This window comes from Seriola aureovittata, chromosome 14 (genome assembly GCF_021018895.1).
Source record: "Seriola aureovittata isolate HTS-2021-v1 ecotype China chromosome 14, ASM2101889v1, whole genome shotgun sequence".
Lineage (NCBI taxonomy): Eukaryota > Metazoa > Chordata > Actinopteri > Carangiformes > Carangidae > Seriola > Seriola aureovittata.
In genome coordinates, this window is record NC_079377.1 from 797737 (window position 1) to 816152 (window position 18416).

The 18416-nt window shown below is 40.8% G+C and overlaps 1 protein-coding gene across 2 annotated transcripts in view; it reads right to left on the reverse strand.

Annotated features, from left to right (window-relative positions):
- Positions 1–18416, reverse strand: part of shtn1 (shootin 1) — a 30499-nt gene that overhangs the window by 9090 nt on the left and 2993 nt on the right. For both annotated transcript variants that reach the window (XM_056396095.1, XM_056396094.1), the window contains exons 4-9: positions 13516–13610; positions 8181–8352; positions 3713–3810; positions 2739–2820; positions 2495–2589; positions 2279–2425 (exon numbers count right to left, since the gene is read on the reverse strand). In XM_056396095.1, coding sequence (XP_056252070.1) covers positions 2279–2425; positions 2495–2589; positions 2739–2820; positions 3713–3810; positions 8181–8352; positions 13516–13610 — 689 coding nt within the window. The remainder of the gene's footprint in view (positions 1–2278; positions 2426–2494; positions 2590–2738; positions 2821–3712; positions 3811–8180; positions 8353–13515; positions 13611–18416) is intronic.

Consider the following 18416-nt stretch of genomic DNA (forward strand, 5'->3'; position numbering starts at 1 on the left):
AACCTCTATCCCTGCACCAGGAGAGATCACTGATCCCACTCAGCTAAAATTGTTTTCCATCAGTTCCAGGGGAGGGGGAGGGAGCCGGGGGCTTCACTGCTGCTTTTAATTATTAATCTGGCAGGTTGTGGCCTCTGGTTTTACTAATTCACCAGGCATTTCCCCTGATGTAATTAACAGATAAATAATTCTGTTTTGATGCAGTTTTGATGCAAATGATTTGGAGGCTTTACAGGTGTAAAACACAGATGCAACACTCTGTACTGTACTAATACTGTCACCATATTCTAATCTTTAAGTCTGCCATGTCACATCCTGGATTCTGTGTCTCTTCAGGCACCAGTAAAGCCTCAGTCATACTCCAGTACTGGCAGGCGGACGCACCTCTGTACATACAACACATGAGGGTCTGTGAAAGCTCGTTCCACACTGAAAACATGATGGAGACCTCCTGATAGGAAGGACAGCTCCTCTTTTGTTGTATTTACTGGACAAAGTGAAAATGTCAAAAAAAAAGCAAACAACTGTACAGTGAGCATCCAGTTTACTCTTCTAGCTTGTATTGCAGACTGTCTGTTGGACTCTCACAAACATGTGCTGCTAATGAATTTTATGTCCGGTGGCCAAACCATGAATCAGCTTTTCAATTTGTAACTTCTATTATTATCATTTTTCCACAACAGTGGCGATTGCTCTAAGACTGCAAGGGAAGCTCAGCTTCCCCTAAAATGTCAACAAAATAAGAGATCAAATATGTTCTGTTGTATGAACATTTCATTGACTAAATATGCGCTAGAACACGTTTATCTGTTGTTCAGAATCAGCTCCTTATCACAGGTAACCGACACGACTTCTTCTCATTCATCCCCGCAGCGCCACAGCGCTTTACACAGTGTAGACGCCGAGCGTCTCCTGACGTCACTGGGGAAGCAGAGAGTGGGTTGTTCCACTGCAGCGACACTAAATGGTCATTGGATAAATGCTGGGCTTTGTCCCGCCCATCGGACGCTCAGCGTCTCTGGGGGTCTATGGGGCAGTGGGCTGGCCCGGACGCTCGGCTTCTGCATGATGATTGGATGATCTGTCTGAGGCTGAGTCCCTTTTTGATTGACAGCGAAATGAGCGAATCAGCGATCTTGAAGTATAAGCATCCACCGAAGCAGTTTTCAAGTTTTTCATTCCGTTGTTCGGAGTTGATCTGGAGACGTTACTGATCCTCAGTGACTTTGTCTTTGTTAAAAACGACTAGCTTTGTGTTTGGCGACTCTCTTCTGTCACTCTGCGAATTTACATATAAATAAACGGACACATTTTATGATGTAGGCCGAAAATGAGCTTCCCCTCCTTATAAGACCAGCAGACGCCACTGTTCCACAAGTGTGTTATTTCCAGTTCAAATAATCAAAAAGATTCTTCTTCTGTCATGAGACATTTGAACTGAGAAATGGACCAAGAGTCAAACAAGTTGTATGATCAACAGTCTACACATTTCCATTTCATTAGTTCAGGATCAAGACATCAAACTTCAGCAGCGTAACAATACTACAAATAAAAATCTTAACACAGTACAGATGTGTAGCAGAGCTGAGCTGCTACACATCGCTCTTCGCGTGGCAGACATCAGTTCTTATGATACCTCATCAGTCTGACCAAGTCCTCACTGTTAGTGAAACACTGTTAGTTTGAGCTTTGACATTTCTGCTCAGCAGCTGTCCACTGACTGGAACCATTGAAATGAAGAGTTAGCCTCAAGGTACAACAGCTAGAGAAGATGAGGAGGAGGAAGAAGAGGAGGAGGAGGAGGAGGAGGAAGAAAAAGAGGAGGAGGAATAAGAAGAGCAGGATGAAAAAAAGAGGAGGAGCAAGAAGACTTTTGACTTTTACACAGCTTTATTTAGGCCAAAAAACTTAAATGGTCCATTTAAAAACGTCTAATAACTTACCAGTGAACAGTTAAAACCCCACAATCAAAAGGGAAAACAACAAGAACAACATACTCCTGGCTACAAATTAAAAAAAACTAAAAGAGGCGGAGCATGAAGAAGAGGAGGAGGAAGAAGAAGAAGAGGAGGAGGAAGAAAAGGAGGAGGAGGAAGAAGAAGAGGACAAAGAAGAACAGGAGGAGGAAGAAGAAGAAGAAGGGGAGGAAGGTGGTTGGTTCTTTATGAGGAGACGAATGTGGATCTGACAGTGAGGCTGAACTTCATCACATGCACACACCCCTTTGTGGATGATGTTATATTTCAGTCTAGTTTGTGACTGAGTTGTGTAATGACACCTGGTTCTGGTGCTCCAGCCTCTGCGTCTCCAGATCCTGGGTCAGTCTGGTGACCTGGCTCAGGGCGTCCAGTAGAGCCTGACTGGGCGAGGAGCTTTGCATCAGGATCTGACTCTGTCTCTTCAGCTTCTTCTGCTCAACCACCATCTGAGGAGAAGGAGAGTCAGGACGCAGCGGAGAGAAGGTCGTCACACAGAGGCTGGTGTAAAAACTCACCTCTCTGCCAAAGGTCTCGGCCTCAGTCCTCAGATGTCTCTCCAGGTCCAGTGTGTCCTGTAGGGCCTTGTACTCCTCCACAGCAAACTGAGACACTGGACAAATATGGTACTGGTGAAATGCAACATGTGGTGTAACTATATCAGTAATCAACTCATTGTGATACTCTGGTGTGTTTACTGTAGGGAAATAAGACCATGCTCAAAATGAGTCGTCTCTGATGAAGCCCCCCCCCCCCACTAACCTCTGTTATATTTCCCCAGGAGCTTCTTCTGCCACACCGTCTCAGCTATTAACACAGTGTTATCATGTTTCTCCTTCAGCAGCTGCAGATGTGAGGAGGCACAGAGCAGAGACACAGTCAGTGGTCACAGTCACTGTCGAGGTGACACTCAAACTGTAACTGATGACAGACTAAAGACTTTTCTCATCAGATTCCTGAGACAACTAAAAATAAAAGTCCCTCTGAAGTTTTCCTGTAAGGGAACCAAAGTTATGTTTACATCAGTGTTACTCCTTGGCCGGTTCCCACTACTGCTGATCAGACTGAGTCGGACTCTGAACCACATTACCCATGTGCACAAATGTGTGCATGAGCAACCTCGTGCTCGTGCATGAGTGCTACTAAATCTCCACAAAACACCTTCAATACCTGAATGTGCTTCTCCACACATCCAGACAGACTTTAATTTTGGTTTTACTTTTACTTTGTAATTAAATTATTAATTAAATTGCAATTAGCTCGAAACCTACTTGATACGGAGTGTGCACTGCAAACGTCTCATCTCACTGCACTGCAGAACAGAGAGGTTCAGGAGATCCTTTGTTCCCACTGCCATCAGGCTATACAACACCTCAGCCAAAGGAAGTGGATTTTTTGAATTATTATCTATCTATCAATCTATCAATCTATCAATCTATCTATCTATCTATCTATCAGTCAAAGACAAATGTAGCTATGATGCTCACTGTGATGGATCACACACAGCCAGTCTTAAACACTCTAAAACACCTGCACCCTTTCATGTGAAGTAACTCATGTCAGGTCTGAACAGATTTCATCTGGTTCTTCTTCTCTTAGAAACACATTTTTAAGAATGTGGTCACCTTGCTGTTGACACAGATTTATTATGAGCACATGTGTTTTATATGGAATATATGAAATGTACATGGAGTGTTAGCAACAATGAAAACCAACAGAACGGTGTTTAAACTTACTTCCTCCCTAGTTTCCCTCAGTTGGTCTCTCACTGACTCGAGATTAGTCACTGCTCGAGTTTTCTCCCTCAGGGATGACTCCAGCTGATTCTGCAGCTCTGAAACACAGACAATCAACTCAAAGCAGTGTTACACAGTGCTCTTACACACCTCACCACAGGACACTGGCACTGAGAATATGAAGCATGAAGGACAACAGAAGTCAGAGGCTGCTCAGGTAGAAGACTTCATGTTCAGGTGTCTACTCCATTTTGCCACATCAAACTGGATGACATCACTCTCCCCTGACATGATCCACCAAACTTCATACACAAGTATGAAAACATTATTTCTGTTAAAAGGAGAAACTGGGAACAACATAGTGCTGACAACAACATGTTGTTTTACTGATGAAATCATAGACATTATAGTAAATTTACCATGTGAGCTGCAGGTAACGCTCAACCTACTTTGAGATCATATTTATATTTTACTTTGAGACACATATTTATTATTATAGTAGTAGTAGTAGTAGAATTATTATTAGTATTATTATTGTTATATTATTATTATGAGGGTTGTCATTATTATTCTTTCTTCTTCTCATTATATTTCTCTACTAAAAGTGTTTGTGCAGCAAAAACCACAAGAACAAAACTCACCAAAATCAGCAGGTGGGTTTCACAGTCTACCCTCTACTCAGGCACTGTCCTTAACATTAACTGTCCTCAAGGTGGCGCTGTAATATACAGGTTTCCATTTTCACAATCATTTTGAAAATGGCTTAGCACAGGGTCAAAATGATTTCCTCATTTTAATCTCTAACTTCATGTTGCCATCTACAGACAACGCTGTAAAAATTAATCCATTTTTAAACCTTCGTCATTAAGATCTATTTTACATAAACACTCAAACTGTTGGTTATTACACATCATTCTACTGGTTTCAGGAGGATCATCAAATATTTGGTGACTAGGGGCGTCGAGTAGCTCAGTTGGATGAGCATCGGCCCCGGTTCGAGTCCCGCATCGGACGGCCCTTAGCTGCATGTCATTCTCTCTCTCTCCTGTTATCTACTGCACTATCAATAAAGGCACAAAAATACCGAAAAAAAACCCCAAAAAACTAACAAAATGAATAAAAAATAAATAAATAAATATTTGGTGACTTTGAATCCAACACGGAGCGAAAAAGGTTTGGTCACAATAACTTCAGCCAATGTAGATTTTTGACTTTTAAGTGTTTTAAGGTGAAACAGAAGCAGTTTTGCACGTGACAGTGTGTGCAGACTGAAGGTGTTGTTTTTGGAGAAATTATTATTATTATTGTTCTGCTGGAAAAATGCATTATTGAGGGTCTTATGATGCTTAAACACATGAAAATCAGTACACATGTCAGAACACGTCATTTTTCATTTCATGAACACATTCTTTGTCTTTAGGATGCACAAAAGCTCATGGAACTTTGCACCAATGTTCAAACTAGTGAGTTTTTTGATTTGATATCTCAGTCGGAGATAGATGTTATAAACACGGTAAAGACATCTTTGCCAGTAATTCCCACATTATACGTTGAACATTTTAAAACTTTACATGCATGCATTACCTAAAATTAACTGAATCTTGTGATATAGACCACGCCCATTTCTTTCAATCATTTGTTTTTGCAAAATTGCTAAAATATGTGAAACCTGCTTTTTTGAACTGAGTGTGATCTAAACTCTTCTTATCTAAAGTTAATAAAACATTTTGATAAGCACAAAATACATTATAATGAACAACTACTTATAGGTTGCAGTCAAAACAATCACTCCTATTACTACTTGGTTCAATAGTTTCTCATGTCCAAACGATGCTCTGTACAAAATGTGACATCAACTGGCCATTAGGAGGCGCTTCTGTTGCAATATCATGAAATATGCTAAAATTATTTTTCCACTTCTGTTAGGCTCTTCCTGCAATCTGCATGAAACTTTGCACATATCATCTATGTGCTCTCATGGTTTCTCATGGTGGTTTTGTTACTGCAAAAAAATGTAAAGGTTATAAAGGAATAGCTTTATATTCTACTCATACAAAGGAAGTGATGTTTTATCTTTACATAAGTCTGTATGATTAATATGAAACTTGTTGTGCCACACTGAGGTTCTGCACAACATCTGGTGAATATTGGCGTCTAGGTGCACAAAGTTGATCCACGTAAGTGATGTTTAACTCATTGGTTGTGTGTCCAGCGGTCATGCAAATGGCCATGGTCATGTCATACGATGTGCATCAACGTGATGTGGAGTTGCCGTTTGCAGCTGTATATAAACATGTTTCCACCAGAGCAGCAGTGAAAAGCTGATAACCCAGAGGAATGTGCTGCATTAGCCAGTCATTTGTTTCTTTGTGATGTGTTTGCAAAACTACATGTACTGTGTATGAATATACTGTGGAATAAAAAAACTGGTTTGTATTTCTATACATGTAACTGCATGGTAATGTCAGTCATCTGCATGAAACAGATGACTGGCATTAGGCGCATAAAATTCAGGAATTTCTGAGCCTCGGAGAAGCAGCTCACAGCAGGACCAGGCTGAGACATTTAGGAGTGTACTTAAGCAGAAAGGGTCAGTGACACCTCAAATTGTTTTGAGCAGGGGATGGGATGCCCTTTGTTAAATAGGACAAGTATTCTGTTGAATAAAATTCTCAAATTAAAAGAAAATGCTAAAAAGTGTGTGAACAGATGAAAAGATGACAGTGCAGGACCTTCTTCAGGCTCAGCTGAGATGTGCTTAGCTCAGAATCTACCACTCATGTTCTTTGATCACATCTAGTTTAAACCTGTTTATAATAAAATAGTAAAATAATGTGGAGTGAAAGTATCCTGTGTGTTTGTGACAGGAAGTGCTTTCACTAGCCGCAGTCTTGGAGAAGGTTAACTTCTACCATTTTCTGCATCAGAATGAATCCATTATCACCTATGGTATAATTACTACAGGACCTGACTGTGACATCTCCCACAGACAGCTGCAAAAGTAGTTCACTGGTATTTTAGACAGTTTAAGACTCACTCAACATCTGTAGTTACCACTCACTCATTCATGCATATGAAACACACAGCTTCACAGTTTACACAGGAGTACTTACATTATTTTGGGTCACCATGTTGTGCATATTTGTACTTTGGTACATTTAGCATATATATGTTATATACACACTGTATCAAATGTGGCTGCAGTGATACAGAAAATGCGGACGGTTGAAAGCTTGGGGCTTGTAAGTTACACTCAACACCCCACAACCATCACAGAACTGTGATGAATGTTTGCTGTTATGAAATCATTTTAGTTTCCTAATACAGTGGCCGACGAAGGCGAACACGCCGCCAAGGCCCAAAACACTTCCATTATGAGAGATGAGCTTCAAATTGAGAAACGATGCAGATCCAAAAACACATACGAAAATACAAGCAACTACATGAACAACAAACACGCTGCAAATACAGAAACAATTCATCAGCAAAAACACACAAACAGAAAAAACACTGCATATCCACCAGGAACAGAAGAAGAGCTCCAGGCCTCTAGGGGGAGCTCTAAGTGGAACACCTTGAGCATGAGCTTGCGCTTTGAGAAAAGAAGTATAAGGAAAGAATGAAGAGGGAACATAAAAAGGTTTGTGTTCTTTTTTACATTTGGCTGTAGTTTTTACAATAAAACTAAATATAAAAGAGCAAAAGGTAACGTAGCAAGTGTTAGCATTAACTTATATGTTCCACTTATAGCTCCCACTAGAGGCCAGGAGCATTTCCGTTGTTTTGGAAGTTCATGTGTTTGTGTTGTTGCATTGTTTGTGTATTTACAGCGTGTTTGCTATTCATGTTTTTGTTTTGTCTTCCTGCAGCCTGTTTTTTCATTTGCAGCACGTTTCCGTTCTTCTATTTGTTTTGTATTTTTCTATGTGTTTTTGAATCTGCATTGTTTCTGAATTTGCAGCTTGTTTCTCCTGATGGAAGTGTTTCGGGCCTTGGCGACGTGTTTGCCCTTGTGGGCCACTGCAGCTTAATCTTAACAATGCTGTCACACAAATACTGTCCTGGACCTGGACACCATGGTCTGTCTCTATGCAGCCATGTTGTAGTCCAGGGTTTCTGTTACAAATCTAAAGTTTCCAAGATAAATCTGATTGAACTCAGCAACTTAATTCATCCCAGACAATGAAGCAGGAAACATAGATTCATACAACTGTTCTCATTGGCTGACCGTCTCTCCTTATGACCAGGAAATTCATTTTGACATGTAAAGTCTGTGCATGGTAACATGTTGTTGGTGTGGCAACAGGTAAAAGGTTGTGATAAAAGGTGTGAACTGTACTACAAACCTTCATCATTAAGGTCGTTAGCAGAACACAGGGGAAGTGTCAACACAACACAGTGTGTGGTGACTTCCTGGTAAATATGTGACACACGTTACAACTGGAGCAGTTGGAGACTTATCTGGTACCTGAGATGGTGGTCTGGCACTGTGGGGAGAGGCAGACCTTGCTGGTTGCATCCAGATCCTCACCATCCTCCTCCTCTTCATCGTCAAGACTGATGTCTGTGATGGTGTCTGGGCTGAGGTGGGACAGCAGCATCATGCTCTTCCTCTTCAGAGAGCGGTTCTGACAGTTAAGCTGCAGAGGAGGCGCAGAGGAAGATAAAGTGTCACTGCAGAATACAGTCCAGGATATCACAAAGGAAAGACTATTTAATATTTAACAACTGTCATGTGTTAATCACATCACCTGTGAAATAAAATAAAGATTTTTTTGTGCCATACAGTACACACAGCAGTCTCACAGTATATTACATCCTGTGGTTTGTTCAGAAGCTGAATGAGACACTTTCTCTTTGAATTCAGTCTAAATCCTTTTATTAAACGCTCCAAACGTGCTGAACTCATGTCTATACTGTGGCCACCATCAGCAGGCGTCCTGAGCTTACAATTACAAGTATTGTAACTCATTACTTTCTAACACATGCAGGTACACAGGGTTGTGTTGTGTTGTTCCCTGCTCAGACGTCGCAGGCACAACATGAAGTCTAATTCAGCTGCTGGATCAGATCCTGATTTGTGTTGGGTTTGGTTCTAGTAGCTGATTCCTCTGGTCTCCAGAACCTGAGGTGAGCTCAACACAGAGAGAACACAAATCCCATTCACTGTTTACAATCGACAAATAGATCCAGAAATCTCTGTCTGTCCTTCCATTTCCTCATCTGATCTACTTCAGACTTGGTGGCTGTGTTGCTGAGGACAGAGGAAGTGCAGAGCGACTGAACAGTATTTACTATATATATCAAATATAATGTTTAATTCACTGTATTTTCTATTGAATCTTAAAAATTACATGGAAGCAATATGAAACTAGAATCACCTCCTGGTGGTTGTCTGCTTCCTCCACTCAGACTAGTTTCAGGTTACATCCCTGTTTATCCAGAGTCATATAAGATATTAACCATTTGTGTGAATTGTGTCATAATTAAGTCTTTAATTATGCCTAAAAAGTGTTTTGTGAGGTCACACTGAAATTGACCTTTAATCACCATAATCTAATCAGTTTGTTCTTAATGCCAAGTGAATGTTTGTGCCAAATTTGAAGGGATTCCTTTGAGGAGTTCTCAAGATATTGCATTTACAAGGCACAAATCGTGTTTTATGAGGTCACAGTGACCTTGACCTTTGAATTTTAGCCACCAAAATCTAATCAGTTCATCCTTGAGTCCTAATGAATGTTTGTAGCAAATGTGAAGAAGTTCTACCAAAGTGTCACTGAGATATTGTGTCCATGAGATTGGGAAAAACGGAAAGATGAATGGATGGACAGACGGACACACGGAGGGACAGACGGACGGACAGACGGACGGACACACGGAGGGACAGACGGACACACGGAGGGACAGACGGACGGACAGACGGACGGACACATGGACGGACACACGGAGGGACAGACGGACGGACACACGGAGGGACAGACGGACGGACACACGGAGGGACAGACGGACGGACAGACGGACGGACACCCTGAAAACAATATGGCTCTGACTGTCACCGACACGGAGGGATAAAAATGAAGGTTGGACTAATTTACACAGTTAATCAGTGAAAGGTTTTGTAATAACAACACCTTACCTCTGTGTAAAGACATAATTCAAACCAGCAGTGACACAAAACTTTGTTTTCTTTGAATGATTGGAATAATTTCACAGATGATTTGCTCAACAGTAGCTACAGTCATCCGACAACACAGCCACGACAATAACACTTGAGTTTGCTGTAAATAGAGAGATTACACGGTGCAGCCACAGAAACAACTTATGGCATGTTCAGCACATATTCCTTAAAAGATAACATGAATCCAACAAAAACCCAGAGAAGCTGCATTTCCCCTGCCTTCACTTCTCAAATCTGCATAGACTGACGAGCGTGTGCTTTGTAGTAAGCTGGAGGAAAACAGGTAGACAAATGAGGCAGCGCAGAGACAGACAGGGCAGATGAGATGTTGCTCTGATTTCCTCTTTTCTTTGGCCCTGCAATCAGTAATAATGGCAGGACGCATGCAAACGCAATGATAAGGTGTGAAAAAACAGACATCATTAGAGGAGCACAAGCAGATGAAGGAAGCAGGGAAAGGCAGTGAATATCTCTCCTTTTAGACGTAATCACAGTTTTTTTGACGTGACATGTATTTGCATCTTGCATTTCTGTGCATCCTGTTTTTCTGTGTGATTATAACTTCTAACACGTATTCTTCCTCTGCCGCCTTTTTCCTTGAAATTCTTTGCAAATTGATCAGTTGACTTGAAGCATACATACTGAACTGCCACAATGGCCATTCCATTTCTAAAAGTTCAATCATCAGGACAGCCATATGTATCAATTAAGGAGACCATCACAAGGCAAAACATGAATGAAGCCTATGGGAAGGAGATAGATGCCAATTATGCCTCTTTCTCGGTGTCATCTGAAGGAAGAAAAGTGCCTGCAGAGGAGAAAAAAAGAGGGGGAATAGAAAAGGTGCGCCATAAAAGAAACATTTATTAATGGCATCCTGCTGGGAGCGGATTGCAGCAATTCCATCTTTTGATGATGCCCTTCAGGCTGCATCTTTTTTTCTGAAATGCAATCAACAATACATAACATGGAATCACATTATTTTGATAATAATCTACAATTGGCGAGAAATGTATGTATCAAATTATATACAAAGATAAATTAGGGCTGACATAGCACCGGGCCGGCACTCTGTAGAGGTCACAGCCTTCATCTTACCTTCGATCACTCGTCAACACAAAACCATGAAGCATCAAAAGCACATTCTGATTTAACTGGGTGTAAACACCCTCTGGCTGCTTCTTAATTCAAAATATTGAGGACTTAAGGAATTGTTGTGAACTTTAGCCTCTTTCAGACTGGGATTATTTGGTAGATGAAATTACCATCATTGGGTAAAAAGAAATTAATTCTTGAGTTTGAAGAACGACTCCTCATGTAATCTTGTTTTGATTTAAATGTAAATCAGTAATAAACTGATGTTACACCTTGAGACTGTAGAAACTGCTGAAATCCTACCGTTCAAACCGTGATATCCTCCAACCTTACTGTATTCTGATGGTATATGTTCTCAGATATGGCTGATCAAGGATTGTTACTCTGTCTGCTCCGCCCTCTATAAGTGGCTGCTTATGGTCAAATAAAGCCTGATGGAGAGTCGTCACTGACATGAGGCAGTTTTTACTCAGTGTTTTCTTGGGAACAAACAGATGAATTCCTGTTGTCAGAGCAGAAGACGGTTGGTTTCCTGCTGCCTCTTCAGCCTCGTACACTACGTCTTCTCTGAACTGAAGCCAGTTATTGCACCGGCTCAGCACGAAAAGAAATAATCTCTCCTTTCATTAAAGGCGATGACAGTTCTTCTTTAATTCTGTGTCATCAGCTGATAAATATTTACTTTTTCATACACATACAAATCATTCATAAATAAAGTTTCATGTGATTATAGCAGGAAAGTCAGGAACTCTGTGGGTGATGCTGACAGTATTTGTTGTCCACAGCTGCTTTATACTGTACGAACAGTTTCTTCTTCATTTCATTAAATCTCTGCAGCATCTGAATGTGCTCAGCGCTCCGTCGTTCACTGTGTTTGCTTTCATTAAATCGCCTGAACACAACACAAGCCTCTACACACATGAGCCATGGTAACTGGTCGCTCCGTCTTAAAAAAAAAGCACCGGACTAAATTGACAAAGCAATAATTTAATCTTGCAGAACATGGTAGTTGCTGCTCCGCCGCTGCCTCGATCGGTTAGTTTGTTTGTTCTATTGTATGACCTTAAGTAATGGCAAAAGTATTCAGACCCTGAACTTGAGTAAAAACACCACACAATAACAATAACACCACAAGACTGATGCCATGGTAAACCAGCAAATCCTTTGTTCTGTGAAGTAAAATCAATGTTTTTGTCAGTGGAATCTGGTGGCGTTTCATTTCTGGTTAAGCAAAAAGGATCTGACCTCTTCAACAGAAATATTTCTATAGGACTCGTTTCCATAATGTTGCCAGACTGCAAAAAAACAAGTCGGAGTGCTGGGAGTCACATACACATGCATGTGTGTGAGTTGTACTTATCACACATACAGTACATACACACAGTAGTAATGATCAAACAAGTGTATGTACATGCATCTCATCCCCCACCCCGTCTCTTCCCCTCTCTCTCTCTCTGTGTGTGTGTGTGTGTGTGTGTGTGTGTTTGTGTCTAATGATCAATAAAAAAGAATCTTGCACTGGAGCCCATCATTGTCATCATACGTTGTTGTTACCTCTGAATGGGAGTAATGTATTCGTTCAGCGTAGATCACAGACGACATTTAGAATAAATGTAATATATCTTCATGCTGAATACTGGATTAAAAACAGTTGTACTGTCATTTGTCACGTGTTAATTTAAAGGTTAAGCTTTTTAACCTTCACAAAATGTAACGTGAATGGCAACACTGAGCGGTCGACAGCGTCCATAGATGAGCAGATGAGTGTCTAAGGTCAGGTTTTGTAAAAGAATAAATTCTCAGCAGCTGGTGAGGATTTATCAACAACTGAGTCAAACTACCCAGATATCTTATGGTACCTTATGGTACTTGGGCCAGTACAAATCTTACTTGTCACTCCCATAAGATGGGGCTGGAAAAACAAGCCTGAGGAAAGAGGAGTGCTGAGGGAACATAAGAAAAAAAGCTTAAAAGTCAACCTTCACTATAATTCTCCCTCAGCCTCCCACTGCCCAAAATCTGGTACAGCCACATGGACCATGAGGGCTTTTGTCCAGAAATTGAATGAGAAATGATTACAGTGATAAGCTCAACACCAGTGGGCTGTGAAATCACTATGTGCCAAGCTCCCCCACTCTCAATCACAACTCACATTTTAGCAAGGACCCCAAAAAAGTGAGTCGAAAGAATCCAATGCAATTTGAGAGTCTAAGATACGGGGACGACGGCAGAGCCGGAGGACCGCAGAGTGCTTTTGATTGCAACATCCAAATTGAATGTGTCAAAGTGATGGTTTCTGGCATACACTGACCACAGACTCATCTTAAATGGCTGATTTGATGCTGTAGTATTTATTTAACCAAACTTGTTCTAAATCAACAGATCCTGCAATTCTGATTACATTATTCTCACCTTGCTTTAATGTAATGATACTATTTTCTTGATTGTGAGCATGTGTTATTGGACTGTTACACTGTTAGTTCATTTGAGCAGAACCAGAAGACCATGTTTGTCTAAAGATGAACTGCACCTTGGAGGCCAGGGCTTCAGCACTTTCTCTGCACGTCCTCTCAATCTCCAGGTTTTCCTGAATGGCACTGACCTCTTCAATGACCATCTGAGACACTGGGAAACAAGAGACACAGAACATTAGAAACCATACAGACTTTATTTTATATGGTGTCATTTTGTTCCACATGATAGTCAACATTCGTCAAAATTCTGAGCAAATTCTCACAGTGACGTCTGCATGCAAAAAAAGTAATATTGCTATTTCAGTTAGAAAAAAATGTAAAAATGATGATGATATGATTTTTGTTGGTCTTGAACCAAACAAACATGTTCCTTTACATCTGGAGAATATGATTTATTGGCCAGGGCGTCTCTGTAGCACCACAACACTCTGACAATGCACAACAATGTGACACATTTTACCTTCATCAAAAAACCGCAGCTCCTTTTATTTGGATATTGCACTGGGCCGTATTGATATTTTGATAATGTTTCAATTAATCGTGCAGTCCTTACATCTGCTTCTAACTACGTCTTCACACAAGCCGATCAGAGCACAGCATGAAATGTCACAGATTACAGTGACTGGTACAACACTGTAAGCTCCTTTACATATACACTGTCTACAATACAGGCCGTATACAGTCATTGTTTCCTAGAAATTACATTTACTGTATATGCTATGATTTTTTTTTTGTAATAGGAAATATAATGTTAAAATGTTGTGACCCGTTATGTCACTGCCACATTCGGCCAATGAGAACACCATCAACTAACTGGTAAAGCAACAGATCCAGACTGGAATAAATCCAGGGCCTCTGATACAGACATATACAGAGACACGTCATGCAGTTAGCGGCCTTTGTTGATGAGACGATGTTAATGAAATATGAAAACCAGCAGATGAAATTCAACTGAATGACAGCTTTCGTGTGAATACAAACTTAAAAAGTCAACTCATGGCTATTCAACCTGATCAAAATGCCATTGAGGGAACAAATACCATGATTAGGATGTTCTAAATGAGTGGTTACATACCTGTGACTTCTCATTTCATTGTGCGGTTAATTGAGATAAGAGTGCTATAACACTTGACACTGAAGAATATTTCTGTTTGCTATTGTGTCTGCCATCTGAGGAGCCTCATTGGTGGGTGACCTCTGTGCATCATTATGATATGAATTCAAGAGGAAGTGAACTAAATAATGTTATCAATTTATCTTTTATTCACACAATTTTCCCTCCCTTTATTTTCATCAGCCAAGGCCAACACGTATTGACTATAGACTGAATACATGCAGGAAGCAACTTTGGAGCATAAGACTATGAATAATAGTTTAGGGTGTATGTGGGCTTTTTGTTCACAATAATGCTCGTGATGCTGCACTTAACCCAGGGTGAAGGGAAACATCGGCCTTAAAGGCTGATTTCTCTGCTGAGCTACTGCAGCATGTACAACAACAGGGCTGCACTGGAAAAATATATGATGAGAACAATGAGTTTTTTATTGATAAACACTGAAGGCTGTTGAATCAAATTGAATTTATATCTACAACTGTAGGTTAAAGTATTTAACATATATAGTCTGTGTTCAGTATACAAACACAGCAGGGTGAAGGTTCATTCCAGCCTCATCCTGAGTCTTCACAGGTTGAACATCCTATTTCCTCTGTAATAAAGCTGCATTATTTGGTTTTGAGGAATGAGCGGAAAACATGACATCTCATATATCTCGACTTAAGATCCACTTACTTATTTATTATAGAGCCTTTGACCACATCACACAGTCTTCATTAGCAGGTGGAGATAGAGAAGTGACCAGACTATTAGAACATTTGACAGCTCAATTACACCTCCATGATAACTAAGAAAACTACATGTGATGCGTTATAGTCCTCTGCTGGCTACTTGGCCCGAGTCCGGCCCATATACCTCCAGCTGATTGTGGCTGTGATCCTCCAGTACTGGCTAACATCCAGGCCGATTTTCTGTGTGTGCACCAGAATTGGTCCAGATGTGGAAGTAACATCTGACAGTTGTGCTGTATGTGGGCCGGACTTGGGCCGAGGAACCGGGCATATATTGAGCCAGAAGAAATACAAATATGTGGCTCAAGTCTTGGCCAGAATAATTTTACTGTCTGGGAAATAACACAACAGGCCTCAACTCCAACAACCTGAATCTACATGATTTACAGCAGCTGTTTTCTAAATAATCTAAATTCAGCTTCTTAAATGAAATAATAAGAGTGAAAATCTTTATTATCCCCTTAAACATTTGTAAATATATCAACTGCTGCATCAGCGTTTATGATTTGGACATTGAACATGTCCACCGCTGCAGATTCTGGTATAAACAGAATTGGGTGTGTGTCCACTGTCAGGGCCCATTTACAGAAACACAACAAAATTAGCATTGATTTGAATGAAGAGCATGAATGTACAGTAGCTCTGTATGGGTCTCCACCAGCTGCTGCTGCTGCTGCTGAAACTAATGAGAATGAAGTTTACAAGTTGGAAATCAAAACACAAAACTAACAAAGGCTAAAAAGCTCCATCGAGCTGAGGAGAGCTGCAGAGCTGGAAATAATTCTGCGTGGACACATTTGATCCATTGTAGATATGAAAAATATTGATTAGTGCAGCTTTAACTGAACCGAGGGGGTTGAAAAAATCTGGTAAAATTCCACATCACAAATCGTAATGTTGTTTAAGCTGCAATCACACCTCCATACAAAGAGGACGCCCTTAAACAATGCCCTGCCACTTAACTAATTAAACATTGTGGTTGAGTGAGGGAGATATTAAGCATTAGTGCCATTGCTGTGGGCAATTCCTTCCCCCCAGTGACACCTAATTAAGAAGTTGATGAACGCCAGCGCTGGGCGATAACGGCGTTCCTCCGGTGCCCTGCACATCAGTCACTGAATAGCACTTAGCTGCCAGTTTTCATCCGCAGCCTTGTCTCCGTTCCTTTCTGCCTGTCTCCATAATGCCATGGCCACACTCAACAACCTACGAAAGGACGCCTTGAACTAAATGACATGTTAATTATAATTACTGGTAGCCATGGTAAATAAACAGCAGTGGAAGTGTTGAAAGTGTATGAGCACGAGTCAACGGGGGGCTCTGACACATCAGAATTGGCAGTCTTAATTGTAAGTTTCGGCCTCCCCATCATCATCACTCCATTTTTTTTCTCCCCTCTTTTTTGTGCCTGTCTTTTTTCATCCTCCTCTCAGGAAAGACAGTGATTACCCCTGTGCCGACGTGCTGCATAATGGTATCAGCGCCGCCAACGGAGCAGTGAATTAAATTGTATCTGCAGCCGCTGTGAAGCCTTGATGAGGGGGGCAGATGCCTTTGTGGTGTTATCATTATAACACAATGGTCATGTTGTCATCAACCTTGCCATTGGCAATTGAAAAGGCATGATTGTGTGTTGGGGGCTTTTTCTACTGTCCTCCTACTGCCCCCCCACCCCCCCACCACCACCACCACCAACCCTGTCGCCCCATCCCCAACCGTTTCGTTGTGAATAGGAGCAATTTTCTAAGAGCTATGAAATCACGTAATAGGTCCTAATATGCAGCTGCTTGGCACAGTGAGGCAGCCTCTATTAACACGGAAGTCAAACACAATATGTGTTTTGGCTGGAGAATCACTGAATACACAAGTACGGGCCAGATTTATTCAGATGAAAATCCACACAACTGTCAGCGTCACAAAGACAAACTATTTGCTCCATCTTTTGACATGTGTTGCCCTATTTCAAATTCTGTCTTAACTAAAGTGGTCATAGCAAAGCATTCAACCTGTAAAGAAAGTCGTTTGGAAAATTGAATGGTGGGCTAAAACATTTGAAACATATTTGTGGTGTTGGGAAACAGATTTCTGGTGAAAGCTGCAGCAATGACAGCGTCATTATCTGTGTCCGGTTCATGTGTTTCTACAGCTGTGATCATTTTCACAACCACATACGTCACAAAAGGACACATGTTCTCTCACCAGTCTTTATGTTGTCACACATTAAATCTGGGAGGTAATGGGAGGCAGATGTGTTGCATCTTATACATCTTAAGAATTAACTGTATGTTTCCAAATGTCTTAGCAATATTATATAAACTGACGTCAAAGGTTGATAAGATAAAACACGGCATGTATTAAATATTGTAATGTGATATTACAAAAGTCCCTCACTGACCTGATTCAAGTTCATGTGTGTCTCATTTGATCAGAATTATTTTTAGATAAAAAAATGTATTAGGTCTCGTATTGAATGGAAAATAATACTATTAATAATTTATGTGTGTGTGTGTGTGTGTGTGTGTGTGTGCGTGCGTGCGTGTGTGTGTATGTGTGTGTGGTCTTTATGTTTTATTTTAAAAGAACATTAATCTAAGGTCACTGCTCTGTGTAAAATGAGCTACATTCACTCTGTCATCTCAGGTTTGACTTTAGACGTCACACCTGTCACACAGAGACGTCTGGTGTTCACTGTGAGGAATTCTATTTTGGTTCAGCTCAGAAACAGAAGTTTCCTCTGCTGCCAACTGAACTGAGGTAAGTTCAGTGTCATTCGATCAGTTTTGACTATGTGAGTTAATTTAACTGAACTGCAGCTGTGAAGTTGAGTCACCTGATCAGTCACAGGAACAGTTGTTCCACACATTTGTTTAAACTTCCTCATCTGATATGTAGCAGTGACAGATTGAGCTGCTGAAGCCTTTTTCGACCAGAGTCAGAGTCAGTGAGGACGAGATGTGAGGCTGCTGCTGTGTTCAGGCTCAGACTCAGCTCATCAGGGTTTGTATTGTTTTCATTATCATGAACAACTCAATTTAACATTGTTAGACATCAAGTTTACATATTCAAACCACAAAACAGAGTCTCTGGAGGGTTCTCTCAATGCATGAGCAAT